This window comes from Phoca vitulina, unplaced genomic scaffold (genome assembly GCF_004348235.1).
Source record: "Phoca vitulina isolate PV1807 unplaced genomic scaffold, GSC_HSeal_1.0 scaffold40, whole genome shotgun sequence".
NCBI lineage: Eukaryota > Metazoa > Chordata > Mammalia > Carnivora > Phocidae > Phoca > Phoca vitulina.
The window spans coordinates 10722653-10743124 of NW_022589743.1; the positions used below are offsets into that span (position 1 = coordinate 10722653).

At 51.0% G+C, this 20472-nt stretch overlaps 1 protein-coding gene across 1 annotated transcript in view; it reads left to right on the forward strand.

Annotated features, from left to right (window-relative positions):
• Positions 1-20472, forward strand: part of MSI2 (musashi RNA binding protein 2) — a 382942-nt gene that overhangs the window by 294401 nt on the left and 68069 nt on the right. Inside the window, exon 7 of the mRNA XM_032429243.1 lies at positions 13970-14052. Within this exon, the coding sequence (XP_032285134.1) occupies positions 13970-14052 (83 nt within the window). The remainder of the gene's footprint in view (positions 1-13969; positions 14053-20472) is intronic.

A 20472-nucleotide genomic window follows, 5' to 3' on the forward strand; every position in this document is an offset into this window, starting at 1 on the left:
TTTTTCCAGTGTTTCTTGACCCTATCTGGACATCCAAATCACCTGGGGAAATTCAAGAACAGACAGATGCTGGTGTACTAACCCACACCTAACTCAGTTCTGAGGGTGGGGCCTGGGCATCAGTATTTTAAATTTTTTCCTGAGAGATTCTGACGTAGGAATCACAGTTGAGAATCATTGTTCCAGACCAGTGCCTCTTAAATTTCAATTTGCGTAAGTCACCTGGAGAATTTGTTAAAAATGCAAGTTTGGGTTTAGGAGGTCCAGGGTGGGGTCTGAGACTCTGCATTTCCAGCAAGTTCCCAGGTGGCGCCGATGCTGCTGGTTGGTGTGGGTCCCCCTGAGTAGCGGCCCCCCGCCCCTGCTTCTCCACCCCCTTCCTCCCTCTCCCCGCCCCAGGCCGCTGTCTGGACAGCCCAGGAGCAGAGCAGAGTGAGCAGAAGCTTGCTCCCGGCAGAGCTGCCGCCCCAGCCAGGCTGTCTGGACTGCTGCTCTCAGCTTCGCAGAGAGATCTGGTCTCCAGATGTTAGGAACAGTTCCTTTAACAGCCACAAAAATAGGCCAGCCCCCATTCCACGGTGAATAAGCTCGCGTGTCTCCACAGAGCCACCGTGATGGGCAGCTCCCTACCCCAAACTCCCGCAGGCTTGCTGGCAGCACGGCCAGCTGGAGCCACAGAGATGCAGGCAGAGATGACCCCCCTGCGGGGGGGGGGGGGCACGGAGGGGGTAGCGGGCACGGCAGGCATCGAGCCAGGGCTCTGTCAGTTGGAACTATTCTGAAACCATACCTCATAATAAAAGTCATATAATTTGCGGTGGCGCTGAAAACCTGCTTCCAAGTAGTGGTTTTTTGATGGAGTTTTGGAACCTTCTCTGAGGCCAGTAACCATTCCCTGAGGACTTGTTGGAGGGGAGGCAGGTGGGCATCTTGAGGTGGCTGCTGGGGAGGCTGAAGCTTTTCTGAGGGGTTCTCTCTCCATACTGGGGTGAGTGGGGTGGGGGGCTGCTTCCGACCCTTCCTTTCGGGCCAGGTTTTGTTGTTTGTGTCCACCCCACCTTCCCCTTTTGTTTCCCTTTGTCTTGTCCTTTACGTTCCCTCTTCCGAGGATACAAGGGAAGCGCCCTCCAAACAGAGGCCCTTGACTTTTTCCTCAGCAGCCAGGCTGCAGTCTGACAAAGGCAGGAGAGCTGCTGATGGTGCGTCGGTGGTCGGGGCGAGGGAGTAGTACGTGATTTTTGTTTTGACCCAGAAGGATGCACAATGGGGTCTTTTCAAGGAGTAAGACTGGGAATTCACCACATGACTTGTTTCACCTCTGTCTGTCCCGAATCTTGTTCCCATTGTGATGGTTGGTAAAGCACCGTGGCCATCTCTCTGACACACATGTCAAATGAAGTTTAACAGGACACAGGGCTGGGAAGTATGTGTGCAGATAGAGGTTGGGATAGGAGAGAGGCCATGAAAAGTCTCTTTTGGTTGGTGGGCGAGGACCACTAACCCCTCACAAGGGTTTTCAAGCAATCCGAGCTGTGAGGCAGATTTCTTCTTTCCGTCTCACGGAAGATACTGAGGGTCAGGGTGGTTAACGAACCTGCTCAGAGTCACACAGCCAGTTATTGCTGGAGCCAGGATTTGAGCCCAGATCCACCTAAATCCAAGACCAAGCCCATTTCCACACACACACCCCCTCGGGGGGACACTGAGGTAGTCGAGACTTGCCTTACCTTCCAGGATGCTCACTGCATGCATGGGGCTGGAGGGTGTCAGAAAAGGTGACAGATTTTAAACCCACTCTCGGGGGGGGGGTTGGCTGGGAGGACCAACCCAAATAATACCTCTGTGGGGAATAGCTTCTGGCTGGTGCCCCAACTCCCCTGAGCTCAGAACGCCCAGGGACCTAGAAGCCTTGAAGGACACGTTCTTACTGGCAGAGCTCGGCAGGGCTGCCTGAGGCTCTGGTTTGCAGAGCAGACGTGGAGGCAGCGCGTCCTCGTGCCCTTGCTCCAGCTGTGCACACGACCTCAGCCTCCTCCACCCCGCTGGGCACGCTCTGCCGCCCTGGCACCTACTGCCGGGGTCCTGATCCGAGCCAGTTGTCTAGCGATTTAATTTGGTGAATTTACCGCTGCGTCCCGGAGTTTATATTGGCACTTAACAGCGGTAATATGTGTCTCTCTCGCCAAGAACTGACTATTTTCCCAACCAAGATGGAACACCACGCACAAAAAAATAGGTTTGTGAACTAATCTGCTGTCCTGACAAGTGTCATTCACAGAATCATTGCGATGGAGTGCACTCAGAATGAAATGAGGTTGGGGTTGTCTGGCCTGGATCACAGGTGCATTTTCCCCCTCGGTTAACAAGAGTCTGGGATGGGGACCCCCCCTTCCTGCAGCCGCAGGCCCTTTCAGACCACGCAATCAGTATTCATGGCAGACTTCTCTCTTAGAAAAATGGTTTAGGGGGGCACCTGGGTGGCTCAGTCAGTTAAGCGTCCGACTCTTGATTTTGGCCCAGGTCATGGTCTCAGGGTCGTGAGATTGAGCCCCTTGTCGGGCTCCCCTGCACTGAGCGCGGAGCCTGCTTAAGATTCTCTCTCTCCCTCTGCCCACCCCCCCACCCACCCCCCCCCCTTGCACTTGCTCGCTCGCTCTCAAAAAAAAAAAAAAGAAAAATTGTTTAGGGATGATGGAGGAGTCTCTCTCCCTCCACCCCACCCCTCTCTCTGAATCTCTTTCTCTCCCTCCCTTTTTTTCCTCCCCTCCTTCTCTTTCCAGGGTGGTTTTTCACCCCATCACCACCCCATTGTAAAGTCCTCTCTACATGCATATAATTTCACAGACGGAAGGAGGTGCCTCCCCCATCAGTAAAATACACGCACACGTACACACCTCCCACCCCCTGAATATCTGTTTAGAATTCTAATGTAGAACCTAGTGGTTTACCAAATCCTTGTATGAAAGCAACTAACACCTCTGGGAAGGGAAGTAACATCAGTTGTTCACACTCTAGTATGAACTGGTCTCCATCCTTTCTTGAGCCTGGAAAAGAGAAGCTGCTTCTTTGCCCCTGATCTTGCCTTATCTTGGATGAGGACTGCCCATGGGGCTGAGAGGTCCAGCTCTCCATGAAAGGGATATTAGAGGCTTCTTAAAACAGCTTTAGTTTCTCTCTTCATGTTAGAGGGAAGCCTAAAGATTCTCTTTCCTTTTGGAAAAGTTCTGGATTATTTTTAACCAAATGATCTCTACTCAGCTCATCCTGAACTGGGAAATACGGAGCAGAGTCAGACTTGGGTGCGCATCAGAAACTGCAGAGAGCTGGTTAAAATGCAGATTCCTGGGCCACGTCCACGGAGCCCACCTTGGGAAGCAGGAGAACCCGGGGATTGGGGAGGGCCCTGCCCTGCATTTCTAACATGCCCCACCCCCATCAGAAGACTGCCACAGGACCACATCAAGAAATAAAATGCCTTTCCAAAAAATGAAGGAATGTGACCAGACACGCCAGACATCTTGATATTAAAGCCGTGTCAATTAATTTCTCCCCCTGCACATTTTACTTTCACTCCCAACTCGGTTTACGGTCTGGAGGCCACCATAAATGGTCCTGAAGTGACTGTGGCCATATGAAAAAATGACTTGTAACTAAAGCCTTCCTGAAGTGCTTGCTGGTTCACGGTTGGCGTCTGACTTTTAGAAGGCTGACGCTCACATTTCAAGGTCAGGTGTTGGCTCCAGCATCCTTGGGCTGAAGAGGAAAGAAAAGTACCTTTCCAGTTGAGAAATTGGCTCCCCTCTGGCTAATGCCACCAACGTAGCTTAATATTAATTTAGGGAATTCAGTCTTGTGCAGTTCTGTGCACTGGATTGGAGACCTGATAGCGCCATTTCTGTTATCTGACCCCCCCCCCACACACACACACACATCTGAGATCGCCTCCCTCCCAGTCCCCAAGACTCCCCTCCCCCAGCCCACAAAGATGGCTGGAGAGGCGCAGGTGCGAGCCGGCTCTCCCAAGTCCCTTTCCCCTCCTGATTAAGTGGTGTGTGGGAATACGGGAGGCCCGTGTCGATTCGCACCGATCTCTGCCTTGCCGGCGTGCCAGCCACTTGTAATCCCCCACAGCCCCAGCCAGGCTCTGCAAGGCAGAAAGAAATATGACCAGGCAAGTTGAGAAAATAAATTAAACTAAGTGTCAACTTTTCTTGTTTCTCTCCTCATTATTAAGAGATGGAATGGGGCTCGTTTATCAAGCAGGGGGAGAAATTAATTGACACGGCTTTAATATCATGATGTCTGGCATGTCTGGTCACATTCCTTCATTTTTTGGAAAGGCATTTTATTATAGTTTACAGCAACCAGCTGCCGAACTACTGGTGTAAACGAGGAAGCAGGTGCATGAATGATGCACAATGGGAGGGCTGCAGTGCCACCCTGAAGGGAACGTGGCAGGGAGGATAGGCCAGGTCAGATGGGGTCTCCCAATGAGGCAGCCTGTTGGCTCAAGTCAGGGAGGTAGAAGGGGACCAGGGGCGGGGGGCTTGGGGGGCAGGGATGTCTGCAGGCCTCTCGAATTCATCACAGGCATGTTTGCCGGCCATAGGGGAGAGTGGTAACAAGCATCTGCCTCTGCTGGCCTCCTGGCCCGCAAGTCTTTGTTATGACCAGCCCTGAGGCTGCGTCCTGCATCCAGCACGGGTCAGTACACCTGCCCTTATTCTTTGTTCTTAACCCGTCCAGGGAAGTGAGCCCTCCAGGACGGCTGACTCATGAGGGAGGCATTTTGCGGCACCAAGTCTCCAGCATCATGCCTGATAATCAGCCCTGTTTCCGGCAGGTCTGTGGGTGGGGTTTGGAAACATTCAGGGAAGTCACTCACCCTGTGCCCATCCTACGTTAGACTGGCTTAGGAGAGAGCCTGGTTGTTTTTCTTTATAAGTCGTCTTTGTTGTGTACTTCTGAAAAACCTCAGTTTTCCCTTCGCTGCCTTTATGTGGAAGCACGCAGATGTCTCAGGCAGCGGGGGAGGCAAGCAGGCAACTGGAACGGATGAGCACATCTCTACCCCCCTGTCTCCTGGGCCGCCCCCTGCTGGGTTGTTAGGATGAGGTGCTGTTGCCCATTGGGTAGAGGTTCTTGCAGGGAAAGGTGACAGGGAGGGCTTGTAAGAGCCAGGCTGTAGGACACATTTAGAATCCAAGAGATACCAGAGGCATCTTCATACAGAGGAAGTGGGCTGTGGTAGGAAGAGCAAAGGCTCCCACCCAGGCCTCAGTCCTTCATCTGTCAAGTGGGAACGTTCCGGCTCCACGGGAGGAGCTGTGAGGACTGAGTTAGCGGCTGCTCAACAAATGTAGGCAAGCTTTCTCTTAAAATTATCGTTAGAGTGGATTTCACGAATGTCCGGGTAACATGCAGTGAGTATCCCAAAGTGGTGGTCGGAAACATGTCACTTCTTTTGGAAAGACAGTTTTTTTTTTTCTTGGAACAGATCCATCTTCTGAGTTATATAGATATTTTTTAGGGCAAACCCAGGACTTATGAAGCCACCTCACCCTGCCGTGCATCTGTGCATACTGCTCATCTCTGCTCTTCTTGCCCGATGGACCCATGGGAGGCAGGGGCTCAGACCTTCTCCATCCCGGGTTCCAGGAAAACCCTTCAAGGCAGACGAAACGGATTTGCCAAACCTGCTGTAGCCCACACGGGTGACCCAGACATGTTCTGAGTTGGGGATGGGGAGCAGCCCAAGATGACATGTCACCGACACACAGCTCAGTGGTGGTTGACCATGGGGCATATGAAACACCATGCCTCATGGCCCAGGCTCTTGCCCTCTTGAGCCCTAGGGCCACCAAATCCATCTCGAACACTTAGTGATCTGAGGAAGTCCCAGATGTCCTGCTCTGGCTTAGTAGCCACGTGTCACCCTGGATGGGTCATTTAAAACGATGCCAAGCAGTTGAGCAAAATGATGATGGCAGAGCCTGCCCCACCTCTCATGGGGTTAACTTGGGCACCAGGTAGGATGATGTATAAGAAGCATTTTGAAACCAGAAAGGGCTCCCCACGCCCAAACCCAAGAGGTTTGTATTTATACTGAAAGCAGCCCGCGGATTCTACCACTTCCTCCGACACTGGGCTATTAGCGAGAGAGGGAGGTTGCGTGGGTTATAAATAGACTTGTGTACACATATCTTAAACTCCTCATGGGATTCTCTGAGTAAATTCGACAGTCGTGGGGTGGGGGGAGGGTTTCTCCGTCGTTTTTTCCCCCATTAACCAAGTGTGTTAACTCATGACTTGCAGTGATTTTCACTGAAGATGCATTAGGCACCACGCGATTGCCTATTAGTGTTCATTGACCTATATGATAAGAGAAGAAAATTATTTTTGAGGCGAGGAGGTGGCCCTTCCCATTTTTCCCTCCCTGACCTAAAAAAGAATTCTTTTAAGTCAACTCTTGGATGTTCCTCAGTACCTGTGTCTGCAGTAGGTCATTTTAATTTTCAGGTATCTTATTTTCAGATTTCTGTTCTCTTCTGTGTGTGTGTGTTTTATAGCTTTGTATTATTCAGATGAATATTCAGTTTTGTTCATTTGAATAAAAGAGGGAAAAAAGGTTTGACTGTTAAATGCTTATCTCTTAAATAGAGCTTACTTGTTAGTTTCCAATAATAGCTTCTTTCAGGAGAATGCTATAGAGTTTTCATTTTTAAATGCTCCCTGTCAACTCCTCTCCTGTTTATGTCCATTCTTAAACCCTTTCTGTTTGGGGTTTCATCTTCCCACCACCTTCTTTGTGCCAGTTTTGCTGACTCCTGGAGGCCCCTCTGAATTGAGGGGTACAGTTAAGGTGGGGGCTTCGTGAGAGGCTAGGGAGGTGTCGTTTTGCTGATGACAGGTGGGAGGGTTTCTTTGGTGAACTAGCCTGTTGTCCCCAAATTTTGCCCCCCACTTCCAGTTGTAGTCCCTAGGGTTCCTCTTCGTTCTGAATGGCAGCTTGAGTGACTTTAAATACCTACAGAGTTCTTTGGCTTCAGGGTGAGAGGCCTCCTTAGGATCAAGGGAGATGAGAGCCCGAGCAGCGGGTGATCACAGGGGCACCCCCAGGGGGCCCCGGTGGAGTGTGAGCCCTCGTAGACTCACCATGGTCACAGCCCCTGCCTTGGCGGGGACCAGAGCAGGACACCTCCCCATCCCCACCCCCGCCCACGCATCCCTTAGGTTCTGCCTGCTTTTAAAGGCCCAGAGAGGTCATGGGACTCTCTAGGAGCACACAGCTCATTATTTGGTCCTTCCTTTTTTTTGAGTGAGGATAACCATGTGTTTCTTTTACCCGGCCATTACACCTCCATTTGGTGGGCGTTCATGAGGCTCTGTTTCTGATTCTCTGCGGGGCTCTCCTTTGGGAAAATGGAAGGGAAATAATCAGTCCTTCTTGCCCCTTCTCAGGAAGAATCCAACTTCCTGAGTTTCAGGTGGAATGTGTACGTCCAGCAGGCCATTCAGAAGACGACAATGCCTGGAAAATACTGTGCTGCGTGAAATAAACCAGACACAAAAGGACAAACACTGTAGGATTCAACTCACATGAGGTGCCTAGAGGAGGCAAATTCCTAGAGACAGAAAGTAGAACTAGGTCACCGGGGGCTGAGGGAGGGCGGAATGGGGAGCTGTGGCTTGCTGGGTGCAGAGTCTCAGCTCAAGATGGTAAAAAGAAGTTCTGGAAATGGATAGTGTGATCATTATACAACATCATGAATGTCCTTACTGTTGCTGAAGTGTACACTAAAAAAAAAAAAAAATGGTTGCAGTGGTAAATTTTATGTTATGTACATTTTACCCAATTAAAAAAAATTAATTTCAAAAAAGAGAAAGACTTCGATGCCAAAAAAAGATTTTTCCCACCCACCACCCTCTCCTTCCCAAATCTCTGACGCTGTTGTCTTGTCTTTCACTCCTCTGTTTAATTTACTTGGGGGTGGTTCTCCACTGAGTTACTCATTCATTGTAAATGATAATGCACCTCTGAGGGAAAAATGATTATATGTTAAGGAATAACATTTATTGATAATTAAGTGTTTCATGGTTTCTTTGCTTTCTCAAATGGAATACATAAATATTTTAGACACAATCAAGTTTGTTTTCTCTATTCGGGCCAAACAGACAGGGCTGTTGAAATGATGTAGATCTTTAAAATACTGCAAATGAGTCTTGACATCGCTGAATTGTTATGCATCCAAGGTACATAGGTTTGAAATCCAGGCTCTCTCCTTTGATCAGGAAAATCATTTTTTGTGATACTCAAATTTTGAGTCCTGTGAGGTTAGGGGAAGGGACCAGCAGGGAGAACATCAGAGTCAGAATTCAAAATGATGCGGCGAGTCCTGCCCCCACCCTTCCCGGTGCACAGTCTGCATTTGGATTCCTGTCTCCTAGCTCTGTCACACCTGCTCCCAGCTTGGAGCCGTGGCACCGAGTGAGAAACTGGGGCAGCGGGGCGTCCTGCATGATCCTGGGCCTGGAGTTCAGACGGTGATCTGCAGAGTAGACTGGGAAGGCGTGGGCTGCCCCAGGAAAGCAGCTTTCATGGTGGTCATCTCGACTCGTGACCCCCATGGTGACTTGACTTACCCTGGGCACTGTTCCAGGATCAAGGACCTGTGCTCAGCAGCAAGCTGGCTCTCAGCCAGGCTGTCCTCTGGCTCGTGGAGTGGTGCCCTTGACTGGCACTGACTTCCTGTTATTTCCCGATGGCACGGACGGGTTGGGTTCATTTGTCCACACTCTCCTGCCTTCTAACCAGAGCACACGCTTGGCCTGGCTGGGGGAGGTCATGTGTGACCTGTCCGTGGGGGAGCGGCTGAAACCCTATAACCTTGCTGTACTTATTTCCCGGGGCTGCAGTTATAAATTACCAAAAACTGGGTGGGTGGCTTCAAACAACAGAAACTTGTGTTCTCACAGTTCTGGAGGCTGGACGTCCAAAAACAAGGTGTCCGTAGGGCCACGCTCCCTCTGAAGGTTCTCGGGGACACTTCCCTTGCCACTTGCAGCTCTCCTGGTGGCTCAGGTGTTCCTCGGCTAGTGGGCTAGTGGCTGTGGCCCTCTCTGTCCTCTCCCCTCTCTGTCCTCTAGGTCTCAAATTTCCCCCTCCTTTCTCTCCTAAGAACACCTGTCATTGGATCCCAGCCGCCCTCATTCTTGAGATCCTTAACTTCATTACATTTGCAAAAATGCTTTTTTCCAAACAAGGTCACATTCATCTGGTCCAGGGGTTAGGATGGGGACTCAGCATTTGGGGGCTACTGCTCAACTCATTACACTCATCCTAATTAGCAGTAAGGTTTCCCCTGAGTACCAACATGTCCAGGCTTGTTTAGGGATACATGTGTTAACTGGGTTTAGATACAGGCTAGAGAGGTGACCTTCAGAGACAAAGGAATCTCAGGGTGACGACCCGCAGGCTGGAGGGAAGGGCGGGGCGGGGTCTGTATGGCCCAGACGCTGTCCTTGAGTGGGAACCTCTGACTTGTGCCACTCAGGGAGCCAAGTGCTTCAGAAACGGGACATTGTCTTGCTGATCTCTTGCGTTCTCCAGGATGCCTAGCAGGGTGGGAGCCTGTAAATGCAGAAGGAAGGGCCGAGTCAGTCTTGAGGGGAGGCAGTGGTGCAGATGGATTAGCAAGATACTCAGACCCCACCAGCCACTCAGCCCTCTCTGTGTGTTAGGGGCTCTGTGCATCCTGGGGACCCAGAGTGAATGAGGACCCAGCCCTGCCATTGTCCTTGAAGCCGTGCTAGCAGATTCCCACCCCCCATCCTTGGCCGTGTTGCCCCTCCCTCCCCTGAGGACCTTTTGAAGGTATCTTAATCCCTTTTTTGGGGGGGGGGGGAAGGTTTTTTTTTTACTATGTTAATCACTTAAAGTATTAGTTTTTGATGTAGTGTTCCATGATTCATTGTTTGCATATAACACCCAGTGCTCCATGCAATACGTGCCCTCTTTAATACCCATCACCAGGCTAACCCATCTCCCCACCCCCCTCCCCTCTAGAACCCTCAGTTTGTTTCTCAGAGTCCATCGTCTCTTATGGTTTGTCTCCCCCTCCAATTTCCCCCCCTTCATTCTTCCCTTCCTGCTATCTTTTTTTTTTTAACATATAATGTATTATTTGTTTTAGGGGTACAGGTCTGTGATTCAACTGTCTTACACAATTCACAGTGCTCACCATAGCATATACCCTCCCCAATGTCTATCACCCAGCCACCCCATCCCTCCCACCCCCCCACCACTCCAGCAACCCTCAGTTTGTTTCGTAGATTAAGAATTCCTCATATCAGTGAGGTCATATGATACATGTCTTTCTCTGATTGACTTATTTCGCTCAGCATAATACCCTCCAGTTCCATCCACATTGTTGCAAATGGCAAGATTTCATTCCTTTTGATGGCTGCATAATATTCCATTATGAAGATCCACATCTTCTTTATCCATTCATCTCTTGATGAACATCTTGGCTTTTTCCATAGTTTGGCTATTATGGACATTGCTGCTGTAAACATCGGGGTGCACGTACCCCTTTGGATCCCTACATTTGTATCTTTGGGGTAAATACCCAGTAGTGCAGTTGGTGGATCGTATGGTAGCTCTGTTTTCAACTTTTTGAGGAACCTCCATACTGTTTTCCAGAGTGGCTGCACCAGCTTGCATTCCCACCAGCAGTGTAGGAGGGTTCCCCTTTCTCCGCATCCTCACCAAAATCTGTCGTTTCCTGACTTGTTAATTTTAGCCATTCTGACTGGTGTGAGGTGGTATCTCATTGAGGTTTTGATTTGGATTTCCCTGATGCCGAGCGATGTTGAGCAGTTTTTCATGTGTCTGTTGGCCATTTGGATGTCTTCTTTGGAAAAATGTCTGTTCATGTCTTCTGCCCATTTCTTGATTGGATCATTGGTTCTTTGGGTGTTGAGTTTGATAAGTTCTTTATAAATTTTGGGTACTAGCCCTTTATCTGATATGTCATTTGCAAATGAAAATGAAAACACAACTGTTCAGAATCTTTGGGATACAGCAAAGGCAGCCCTAAGAGGGAAGTATATAGCAATACAAGCCTTTCTCAAGAAACAAGAAAGGTCTCAAATACACAACCTAACCCTACACCTAAAGGAGCTGGAGAAAGGACAGCCAATAAAGCCTAAACCCAGCAGGAGAGGAGAAATAATAAAGATCAGAGCAGAAATCAATGAAATAAAAACCAAAAGAACAGTAGAACAGATCAACGAAACTAGGAGCTGGTTCTTTGAAAGAATTAATAAGATTGATAAACCCCTGGCCAGACTTATCAAAAAGAAAAGAGAAATGACCCAAATAAATAAAATCATGAATGAAAAAGGAGAGATCACAACCAACACCAAAGAAATACAAACAATTATAAGAACATATGAGCAACTCTCTGCCAGCAAATTAGATAACCTGGAGAAATGGATGCATTCCTAGAGATGTATCAACTACCAAAACTGAACCAGGAAGAAATAGAAAACCTGAACAGACCTATAACCACTAAGGAAATTGAAGCAGTCATCAAAAATCTCCCAACAAACAAAAGCCCAGGGCCAGATGGCTTCCCAGGGGAATTCTACCAAACATTTAAGGAAGAATTAATACCAATTCTTCTGAAACTGTTCCAAAAAATAGAGATGGAAGGAAAACTTCCAAAAACTCGTTTTATGAGGCCACCATTACCTTGATCCCAAAACCAGACAAAGACCCCATCTTAATCCCTTCTTGAGCTAGGATCCGGGCTCTAGGATGGTGGGCAGAAGGGAGGCGGTTAACCAAAGTGATCCCCTGTGTGCTAATGGGGTGCCTGCTTGGGTGAGAGGCTTACCTGATGGTTTTCACACTCCTTTGAAGAGGGCATAGGGAGCCAGCACGCCAAGGCCCAAAGAGAAACGTTGTGGAGACAGCCTCTGGGTGTGGCTCTCCTATAGCTCTACACGTAGTCGATGGCCCCAAGGGCCAAAGAGGACGAGATGCCCAGACAGAGGGAACCTGGGGGATGGCGTTGTTGGGCCCCCTATTTGGTGTGTGGTAATAAAGCACATATCCTAATGAAGACCATGGCTGCCATTTGTGTGCTGGTCCCAGCCCTCTCTTTTGCTGGAAATTGTTTGAGAGTGGCAAGTGGCCATTTCCATTCCTCTCCCTAGGAATGTTCTAGACCCTGCAGGAGCAATGATGGAGGAGCTCAGGGTATCAGCTGCCTGTTCTCTGATGTTCCTCAGAGACGGTGGTGGGAAAGCCAGAGGGGAGAGACATGGAAGGGACCAGAGAGATTCTCTCTCCACCCTGGGTTTCCAGGACCCAAACTTGGCACAGAAGCACGAAGAGGAAACACCTGTATATTTTTTTTTTTTTTTTTTTACTTATTGACGGGAACCGCTATCCTAATACAAAGTAGCCATTCTGATTTTCGTGTTCCTGTTGGGCCCAGGTTTGCGTGGGGCCAGGTTCATGTCTTTGGGGACAGTAGCATCTTGGTCAATTTGAGCTGCTATTACAAAGGACAGACTGGGAGCCTTATCAACAACAGGAATGTATTTTTCACCATTCTGGAGGCTGGAAGTCCAAGGTCAGGGTGCCGGTATGGTCGGGGTTTCGGTGAAGGCCCCCTTCCCATGTAGAATGGTTTCCATTGTGTCCTCACACAGCAGAAAGCAGAGAGAGAAAGCTCACTCTCTCTGTTGTCTTTCCTGAGGGCACTAATCCCATGCAGGAGGCTGCCACCCCCATGACCTACTCGCCTCCCCAAGGCCACACCTCCTGACACCATCACATTGGGTTAGGATTTCAACATATGAATGGGGGGTGGAACACAACCTTTAGTTCATAGCAGGGAGCCTTGCAAATCCCAATTGGGGCTGCAACCTGAGGGGTGGTCAGTCTCACCACCGTAATCCACAGGTGCAAAGCTCGAGGCACAGAGTGGGGAAGGGGCTTCCCAGGATGCCACATAAGTTCATCAGTGCAGAGTCCGGTCTGCTGTCTCCCCATCGGGCTATCTGCACCTGCTGCACGTGTGTTCCCTCATGGGGTTCGTGCGGTCCTGTGAGCGGGTCTGTGTGTTAAAGCAGTGCTTACTGAGTGGGGTCACAGATGGGGCAGCGTCCTGGAACCCCGCCCCAGGCGGGAGGAGAAGAAAGTGAGGGGCGGGAGGGTAGTGAGAGCAACTCAGGATGCTGAGCAGCGGTTGCCTGCCACAATTCTTCAGTACAGCTTGTCTAGCAAAGCCGGTCTCCAGCCGAGTAAATACAGTGGATGGCTGACGGGCTGACAGCAGGCATCAAACAGTCTTAAACTGCCCCAGATCCGCAGCGCTTTGGAAGCAGCGGTAGAAAAAGGAAGCCTGCGTAGAACAGAGGCCTGAAACTTTTAATAGTTTCTTCCAGGCCTCAGGATGTCCTGATGAGGTATTAGAGGAAGTAATTCAGGAAGAAAAGGACAAATAACTGCCTCCGTCTGGAGGCCGACCCCAAGGGCTGGCCATTCCAGCGCGGAAAGGGCACGCGTGGCCCCGCGGTGATCCCCGCCGCCACTCAGGGTGGCCCACCCGCCTGCCTCTGCGCAGAGAGCCGCGGGGCTCCGACCCTTGTAAATAACAGACAAGTAAATTTCTTGTTTGCTTCGGGGCAGATGTAAGCCACACAGCGCCCACTGCATGTGGGTGAAATCATTAACTTTGCCTCACTGTCGGAAGGGTGCTCGGTACAAATTAGAAATCATTGCCTCAACCTGGAGGCCCTTCCCAGGGATCCGGCCCCCTACCCTCAGATCAGGAGCCTGTCACTGCTGCAGGACATCAAAGAAAAACATGTGGCCGGCCAGAACTGAACTCACCACCCCCTCTGTTTTTTGTTTTTTGTTTTTTTTGTTTTTTTGTTTTCCTTTTTCCTGTAGGGTTTGGCTTTGTCACGTTTGAGAATGAAGATGTTGTGGAGAAAGTCTGTGAGATTCATTTCCATGAAATCAATAATAAAATGGTAAGTTTGTAGGGGTCGCGCTGCGGTGCATGCAATGCCCCCCCTCCCCTCGGTGTGCACAGCTTTGTCTTGCAGACTTCCAAAGCCCGCGTCAGTACGCGAGAGGCTGGGCAGGGTGGGCACCGGGACGAGACTCTAAGGGTTCGGTCCCATGGACGGCAAGCATTGACAGACTCTCAGGGAAGGGCCGAGTCGTAAATATTCTCAACTTCACAGGCCACGCAGCTGACGATCACGGCCTCTCAAAGCCGCGGCGGAAGCGTGCGCAGACAATCCCGCACAAATACGGCTGTGGTTCCGTAAAGCTGTGTGGATGGACGCTGACACTGAAATCTCATGTAATTCTCGTGTCGTAAAATATTTATTTATTTATTTATATTTTTACCATTTGAAAGTACAAAAACCATTCTTGACTCTTGGGCTGTACATGTACATAAGCCAGCAGGGGAACCACATTTGGCCTGGGTGTTATAATTCGCTGACCTGCGGCTTAGGACACGAGTTTGCTGTTTGGTTTGGCTTTTTGAGGAATATCTCCTGGGTAGGAAGTTTACCACCCAAATTCATTCTGCATTTGGGCCCTGCTGGGTAATTAACATTCTCCCCTTCCGATCAACTAGCTGGTTTTACCCGCATGAGCACCCTCTTCCATCCCCCCATTTGGCTCTTGAAAGCTCCTTTTTCTGGGAAGACCCCCACAACAGGGAGGAGGTTGGATCATTGCAAGCTGGGGGAGCCAGGTAGGCCTCCCAGAAAAGTGGCCACCAGAGGGCGCCATACCATGAACACAGCGCGCACATTGGCTTGCTGGAGGTCTCCAACTCCTTCAAATTGAGTCGGTGGGGGGAAACCCCTTCCTTGTTGGTTCCAGAAGTATCGGAGCTCAGCAGGTGTTTTGGGAGCCATCAGCAGGCCCTTTGGGACCAAAATATTTGGCCAGCAGAGCCTCCAGCCCCATGAGAAAGGGAGGGCAAATTTGTGTTTGAATTGTAGCTGTTAACTCTGGTATTTTCTCCCTTTAGTCAAAACATTCCCAGCTTCTGAAACATGCGTTCATATGTGCATTATATATTGGTTTGATACGTGTTCACTGACTTTAAATTCAATCATAGAGCTTTTAGTGGGGATAAGATCAAAGCAGTCTGCTTAGCATGTGGTGCTGCAGGCCTGATTCAATATTTGACTTGCTAATTTTTTCCCAGGGCACTAAAATAATATTGTTCATATTGTTCCTAGCCATCATATGCATCTGAAATGAAAATGCTGTTTCTTTGCATACTGTAGGTTGGAGGTGTCAGCTCAGGCATTAAAATGGTACCAGGGAGATAAGTGTGTAGGAATAACACAGGACCCCTTCATCGGCATTCTCTGCACTGTCCACCGTCCCCTTCCCTGCCCCCCAATTCAGTGCCTTCCAGTTGGTACTTCTCTCTTTTGGTAGATTGCTACTTGCTATTTTTAAAACTAGGGAGACAGGGGGCTTAAAAGGAAACATAAGCACAGTGCCCGGAGGCCTTGCTTCTCCTAGCCAGGCGTGCTGCTGACAGGCTCCACTGAGGGCTGCCCGGGCATCGGAGAGTGAAAGAGGCCTCTGAGAGCACCGGCAGACCCCATTCCCGTCCTGCCAGGACTTAACGGTTCATCAGGAAGTCCCAGTGCAGACGGGCGAGACACTGTGCTGTGTGCGGCCTCGAATCCATACGTGCAGCCCTTCGCTACAGACTGGCTTTGACACAAGCCTTAAGCACAAGTGACAAAGAGCTTTATTCTCCTCGGTGGTCCAGTGGGGAAACTGAGGCCCAGGGGAATCTGCCCCAGGGCTCCCCAGGCAATAAAGGAACCTAGGTCTTGAGCTTCCTGGCTCATCCGATGAACAACACAGACCGTTGTTTTGAGCTTGGGGGCTGCGAGGGTGAATCTCCAGATGACATAGGGGGACCATCAGAAGGTAGAGTTTCAGCCCCAGAAAGATGATAACCCATGGATGGGCTGGCTTGAAGCCAGAGAGGTTTGTGGCCATGGTCCCCAGTCATTTCACAGTTGTCACCTTCTTTTCCGCCAGCTGGAGGCTGACAGGGGCACGTGCAGGTAACTGTTCATAGTGGCAGGGTTTCTGATTTCTTTTGAATCGGGGGCTGGTACTTGTTCTTTAAGGGTATAGCAACAGTGGAAGTAGACAAGAGGAAGGGGTGAGCGCGGAGTGGTGAGGACCACACACAGGCTTTGGAGGTGTCCCTGCATGTGCCCTGCCCTGACCCACCAGTCACCAGCTCTGAAGGGGAAATTCCAGGTGCTGGAAGAGGCCATTGGAAGGTCACCAGGCCTCACCAAGCTCCAGGATAACGGGGCCCGTGGTGACCACCTGGTGGGGTCCCTGGGCCTCGGGGGGAGGTACCAGCAGCAAAGGCCAAGCACCTTGATAACTATGAGCTTGACCGTGAGCTCTTGCCATCGGCCATGTCGTCGTCACAGAAAGGGCCTCTCCAGCACGCCGTCCTCCTCTGAAGAAGCCGGAATTGCTGAGGATTCTGTGATACTGGTTTCAACTTCTAGGGCCCACAGAAAAGGAAATGGATTTAAACTATGCTATGGACAGAATTCAAATGAAGGATTGGAAAGACTCTGAGAACGCAGAGACTGCCAAGCAGAAACCCGGACGGTTGTTAGAAGGTCCGGGGGAGTGTTTTGTAAACTGGACTGCTTGTGAAGCTGTAAAGACCCGTCTCCTGGAAGCTTGGCAATCTCGCGAATTCTGCAGGGACAGATTACTGTGCTGCCCCTGAATGTGCCTGGAGCGACCATTTTCTCGTATTCACAGATAAGAAAGGTCTGGCCCCCGATGAGTCACGAAGATAGGACTTGAATCCAAATCTTCTCCGTCTTAATCCAGTACTCCTCTGGCTGGCACTCAGTGGGCCCTGGGTAAATAATTGTGGAATGAATAAAGGATTACATGAGGGACCATGTGACAGAGAGGTGCATCATAATTCCCAAAGCCATTTCCCGTCTAATTTGGTTGGTGAATCTCTTGGGCATTTAAAAAAAAAAAAAAAAAAGAGGGCCCTTCCCCAGCATCCAAGAGAGCCCGCAGCAGACACCAGCCCTTCTGCCTGCTGGGGCTCCGGGTAGCTGCCCTCAGGAAACTGGAATCACCACAGCCCTGCCCCCATTCCCATACAGACCCTCCCTTAAGGAGGTCACCTCCATGGTGATGGTGGCGGCAGGGGGGAGGGCCACAAAAGACCCCTCTGGCACCCTCCTACAGAGATCCCACGAATAGCTCACATTTTTTAGTGCCAACTACATACTCTGCTGAGAGCTCGCTATATGCATCTCTTTCTTCTATCACACACGCTCTAATGTAGGTACTGATTATTGTCCCCCATTTTACTGATAAGCAAGTGAGGCAAAGAGAGAACGTAAGCAATTTGTCCAGGGCCAAACATTCAGCAAGGGGCAGCACCAGAGCTCACGTTTGTACCCAGGAAGCCAGCACCCCTTCGAGGCTGGAAGGGACTTGAAAGGTCATGTCGCTGGGCCACAGCCTTCCAAGACCACTGACCGCCCCCCTCCCCCAGTTGGCTGTGTCGTGGCCCATGGGGCTCCCATGTTCTCCTAAGAGCAGAGCAGAGGAGATGGGCTCACTCGGGGCCAGATTCCCGGCTGGGGCGAAGGGCCAAGCTTGGGCAGAAGGGGTCCCCGTCGGCCATGACAGATTTCCTGGCCTCTCCCCCAGAGGCAGGTGAGCCACAGGTAAGGGGGGCAGCTGGCCGCCACCTGAGCTCGGGGCCCAAGCCGGGAGAGCCAGGACTCAGCCCCTTCCCCCATCTTGGTGGGGGTCATTGTGAGGCGCAAATGTGGCTCCTTATTAATAAACACACAGAAATGCAGCTGCAGAGCCACCTGGGGACTCTCCAGAGAGGGCCTCCTCTCTGGCCACTCTGCGAGCCCCAGCGCGGGCCCCTGATTGAAGCAGCCCCCCCCCCCCCCCCCCCCCCCGCCAGCAGCAGGGATGCGGGCTTGATGAGCCGCCAGCTGGCACAGCCTCCCACCAGCTCGCAGCCCCGGGGAGGGAGGCGGGAGTGACACCGACCTGCTCCGGGCTTCCAATGAGGCCTGGTTTCGTCCCCACCTCAGATGGAGTCGGGGAGAGCCTCGCTGGTGGAGAACGTGGGGTGCAGCCTGAGGGGTGCCTGAACAGGGGCACCTCCTCTGACCCCTGACTCAACAGCAGGACGTTGGCCTTCACGTGCACGTGGTCATCGCCCCGTTTTACAGAGCGGGCTCTCGAGCTCAGAGCAGTGAAGGGACTTCCACAGTCCACGGTTCTAAGTGGCAGAGCTGGGATTTGAACCAGTGGTGTTCTGGCTCCAACCCAGTGTTCTTCCCACTCTACCCTGCTGCCACCTTAGACAAAACCTCACTAACTGAAAAACCTGGGTTGGTGTGACTGATGAAGATAGAGTTTTTATTTGCTTTGTACAAGGATTTCTATAGGACTCCTTTAAATAGTCCTTTTCCTTGTTCCATTGAGGTGATCTGATTTTTGAAATTTGCTGAGCATTTTGCAAGCTCGTTAGGAATGCAGAATCTCGGGCCCCACCCCCAGAGCTAGTGAATCAGAATCTGCATTTTGACAAGTCCCTAGTGATGCCTGTGCACATTTAAAGTCTGGGAAGCCCCAGGCAAGGATCGCTGCTAATGAGAGATGGTGTGGGAGTTGTGGGTCGGTCATAAATCATCAAGTATCGAAGGAAGGGACCCGGAGTGAGGGCTGAGGCCCCAGGAGCATGGAGCTGGATGAGCCAGCCTGGCATGGGATCCCCAGGCCGGTCTGCTGCTCTCAGCCCCACCCCACACGCCCTTTGTGTGCATGGCACCAGGCCTCCCCCACTGCACCCCGCCATAGCAAGCTGTCCGTGCCAAGGACCACCCCCCACCACACCCCCGGTGCTGGCATGCCCTCCCCCGCTGACAAGGGTCTCAGATTGAAGATGTTTGAGGCACATCCACTGGGGTGATGAGCTGGATCCTCCAAGTAACATGCTCATGTCCTTGTCCCCAGAACAGGAGCTCCTGGGTCATTTAGAGGCACTCAGGGCTTTAGATCATGTGGACCTGAGCCTCAATCCCATATCCATCACTGGTTGTCCTGTGCCCAGGTGAATACCCCACCTATCTGCACCTGTTTCCTCCTCTGAGATGGGAAGGATGGTGGCCACTGTCCTTTGAAGCTTATTGAAGGCCCTGGTTTGGTTCTTGTCCCTGGGAGCTCTTGTATTGCTCTGGTATAAAGTCTATAATCTGGTAGCCTTGAAGGAATCACCCTCCTGAAAACCCCCTTGGTACCTGCAAGTTTCTTCCATTTGGCCTAAACCAAGGGCCCAAAAACTTTGTAAAGGGCCAGACATAAATATTTTAGGCTTTCAGGGCCCTAGGTTTCTGTCACAACTACTCAACTCTGCCATCATAGAGCAAACCGTAGCCACTGATGATAAGTAAGTGGGTGGACGTGGCTGTGTTCACATAAAACTTTATTTATAAAAACAAGCAGCAGCTGGATTTGCCTTGTGGGCCACAGTTTCAACTCCTGGCCTATACTGATGTAGCTCAGAGCAGGTGCAGTCTGCTTATCTCAAGGGGCCCAAGGAAAGGCTTTTAGGCAAGAGCTCACCCACGTCCACTACGGAGTCAGCATGTTACTAGCGTGAGGCAGAGAGGGTCAGCGGTGCCCCAAATAGATGCTGGAGTTTGCGGTAGTAGCCTGCAGAAAGTAGCAGCGCCTTCATTCTTAGGGGGACCCCAGGCACTGAGTGGGTGGGAAGTGAAGGAAGTGTCAGAACAGGGTGCCGTCAACCCGAGAGGCCTTCCCAGAAGAGAGTTCCCAAAGTCCCTCGCTGCCGAATGCCCCCTAGTACGCCTGGCTACTCATTGCTAGACTTTGTGACCTTGCGCAGGTTACTCATCACCTGTGCTTGGTTCCCCCTCGGTCAGACAGGTAAGGATGGCACCTCTCTCAGAGACTGCTGGGAGTTAGGACTTGGGACCAGGCTCTACCAGCCATAGCATGCTCTGTCAAGGCAATAGGCCTTTTTACTGTTACTGTTAGTCATCATCACTGTCATTATTCCTAGAATCCTTTTACTGAACAAATGTGTAATCCTAGGGCAAGGGGGTCCTGGACAGACGACAAGTCAGTGAAATGCAGGGGTGCAGACCCGGGCAGGGAGGAGGGTGTGAGGTGGGTATTTACCATGCTCTGGCTGGGAGGTGGGCCGGAGGAGAGCAGGTGGGTGCACATCCTGCAGAACAGAGCAGAAGGGGCCGCGCTGATGGGATTTGCCAGGTCCCAGGGAGTCCAGCTCAGCCCTTCAGCTGAATCCTACATTGGGGAAGTTTCGAAAACCCCACTTCAAAAAG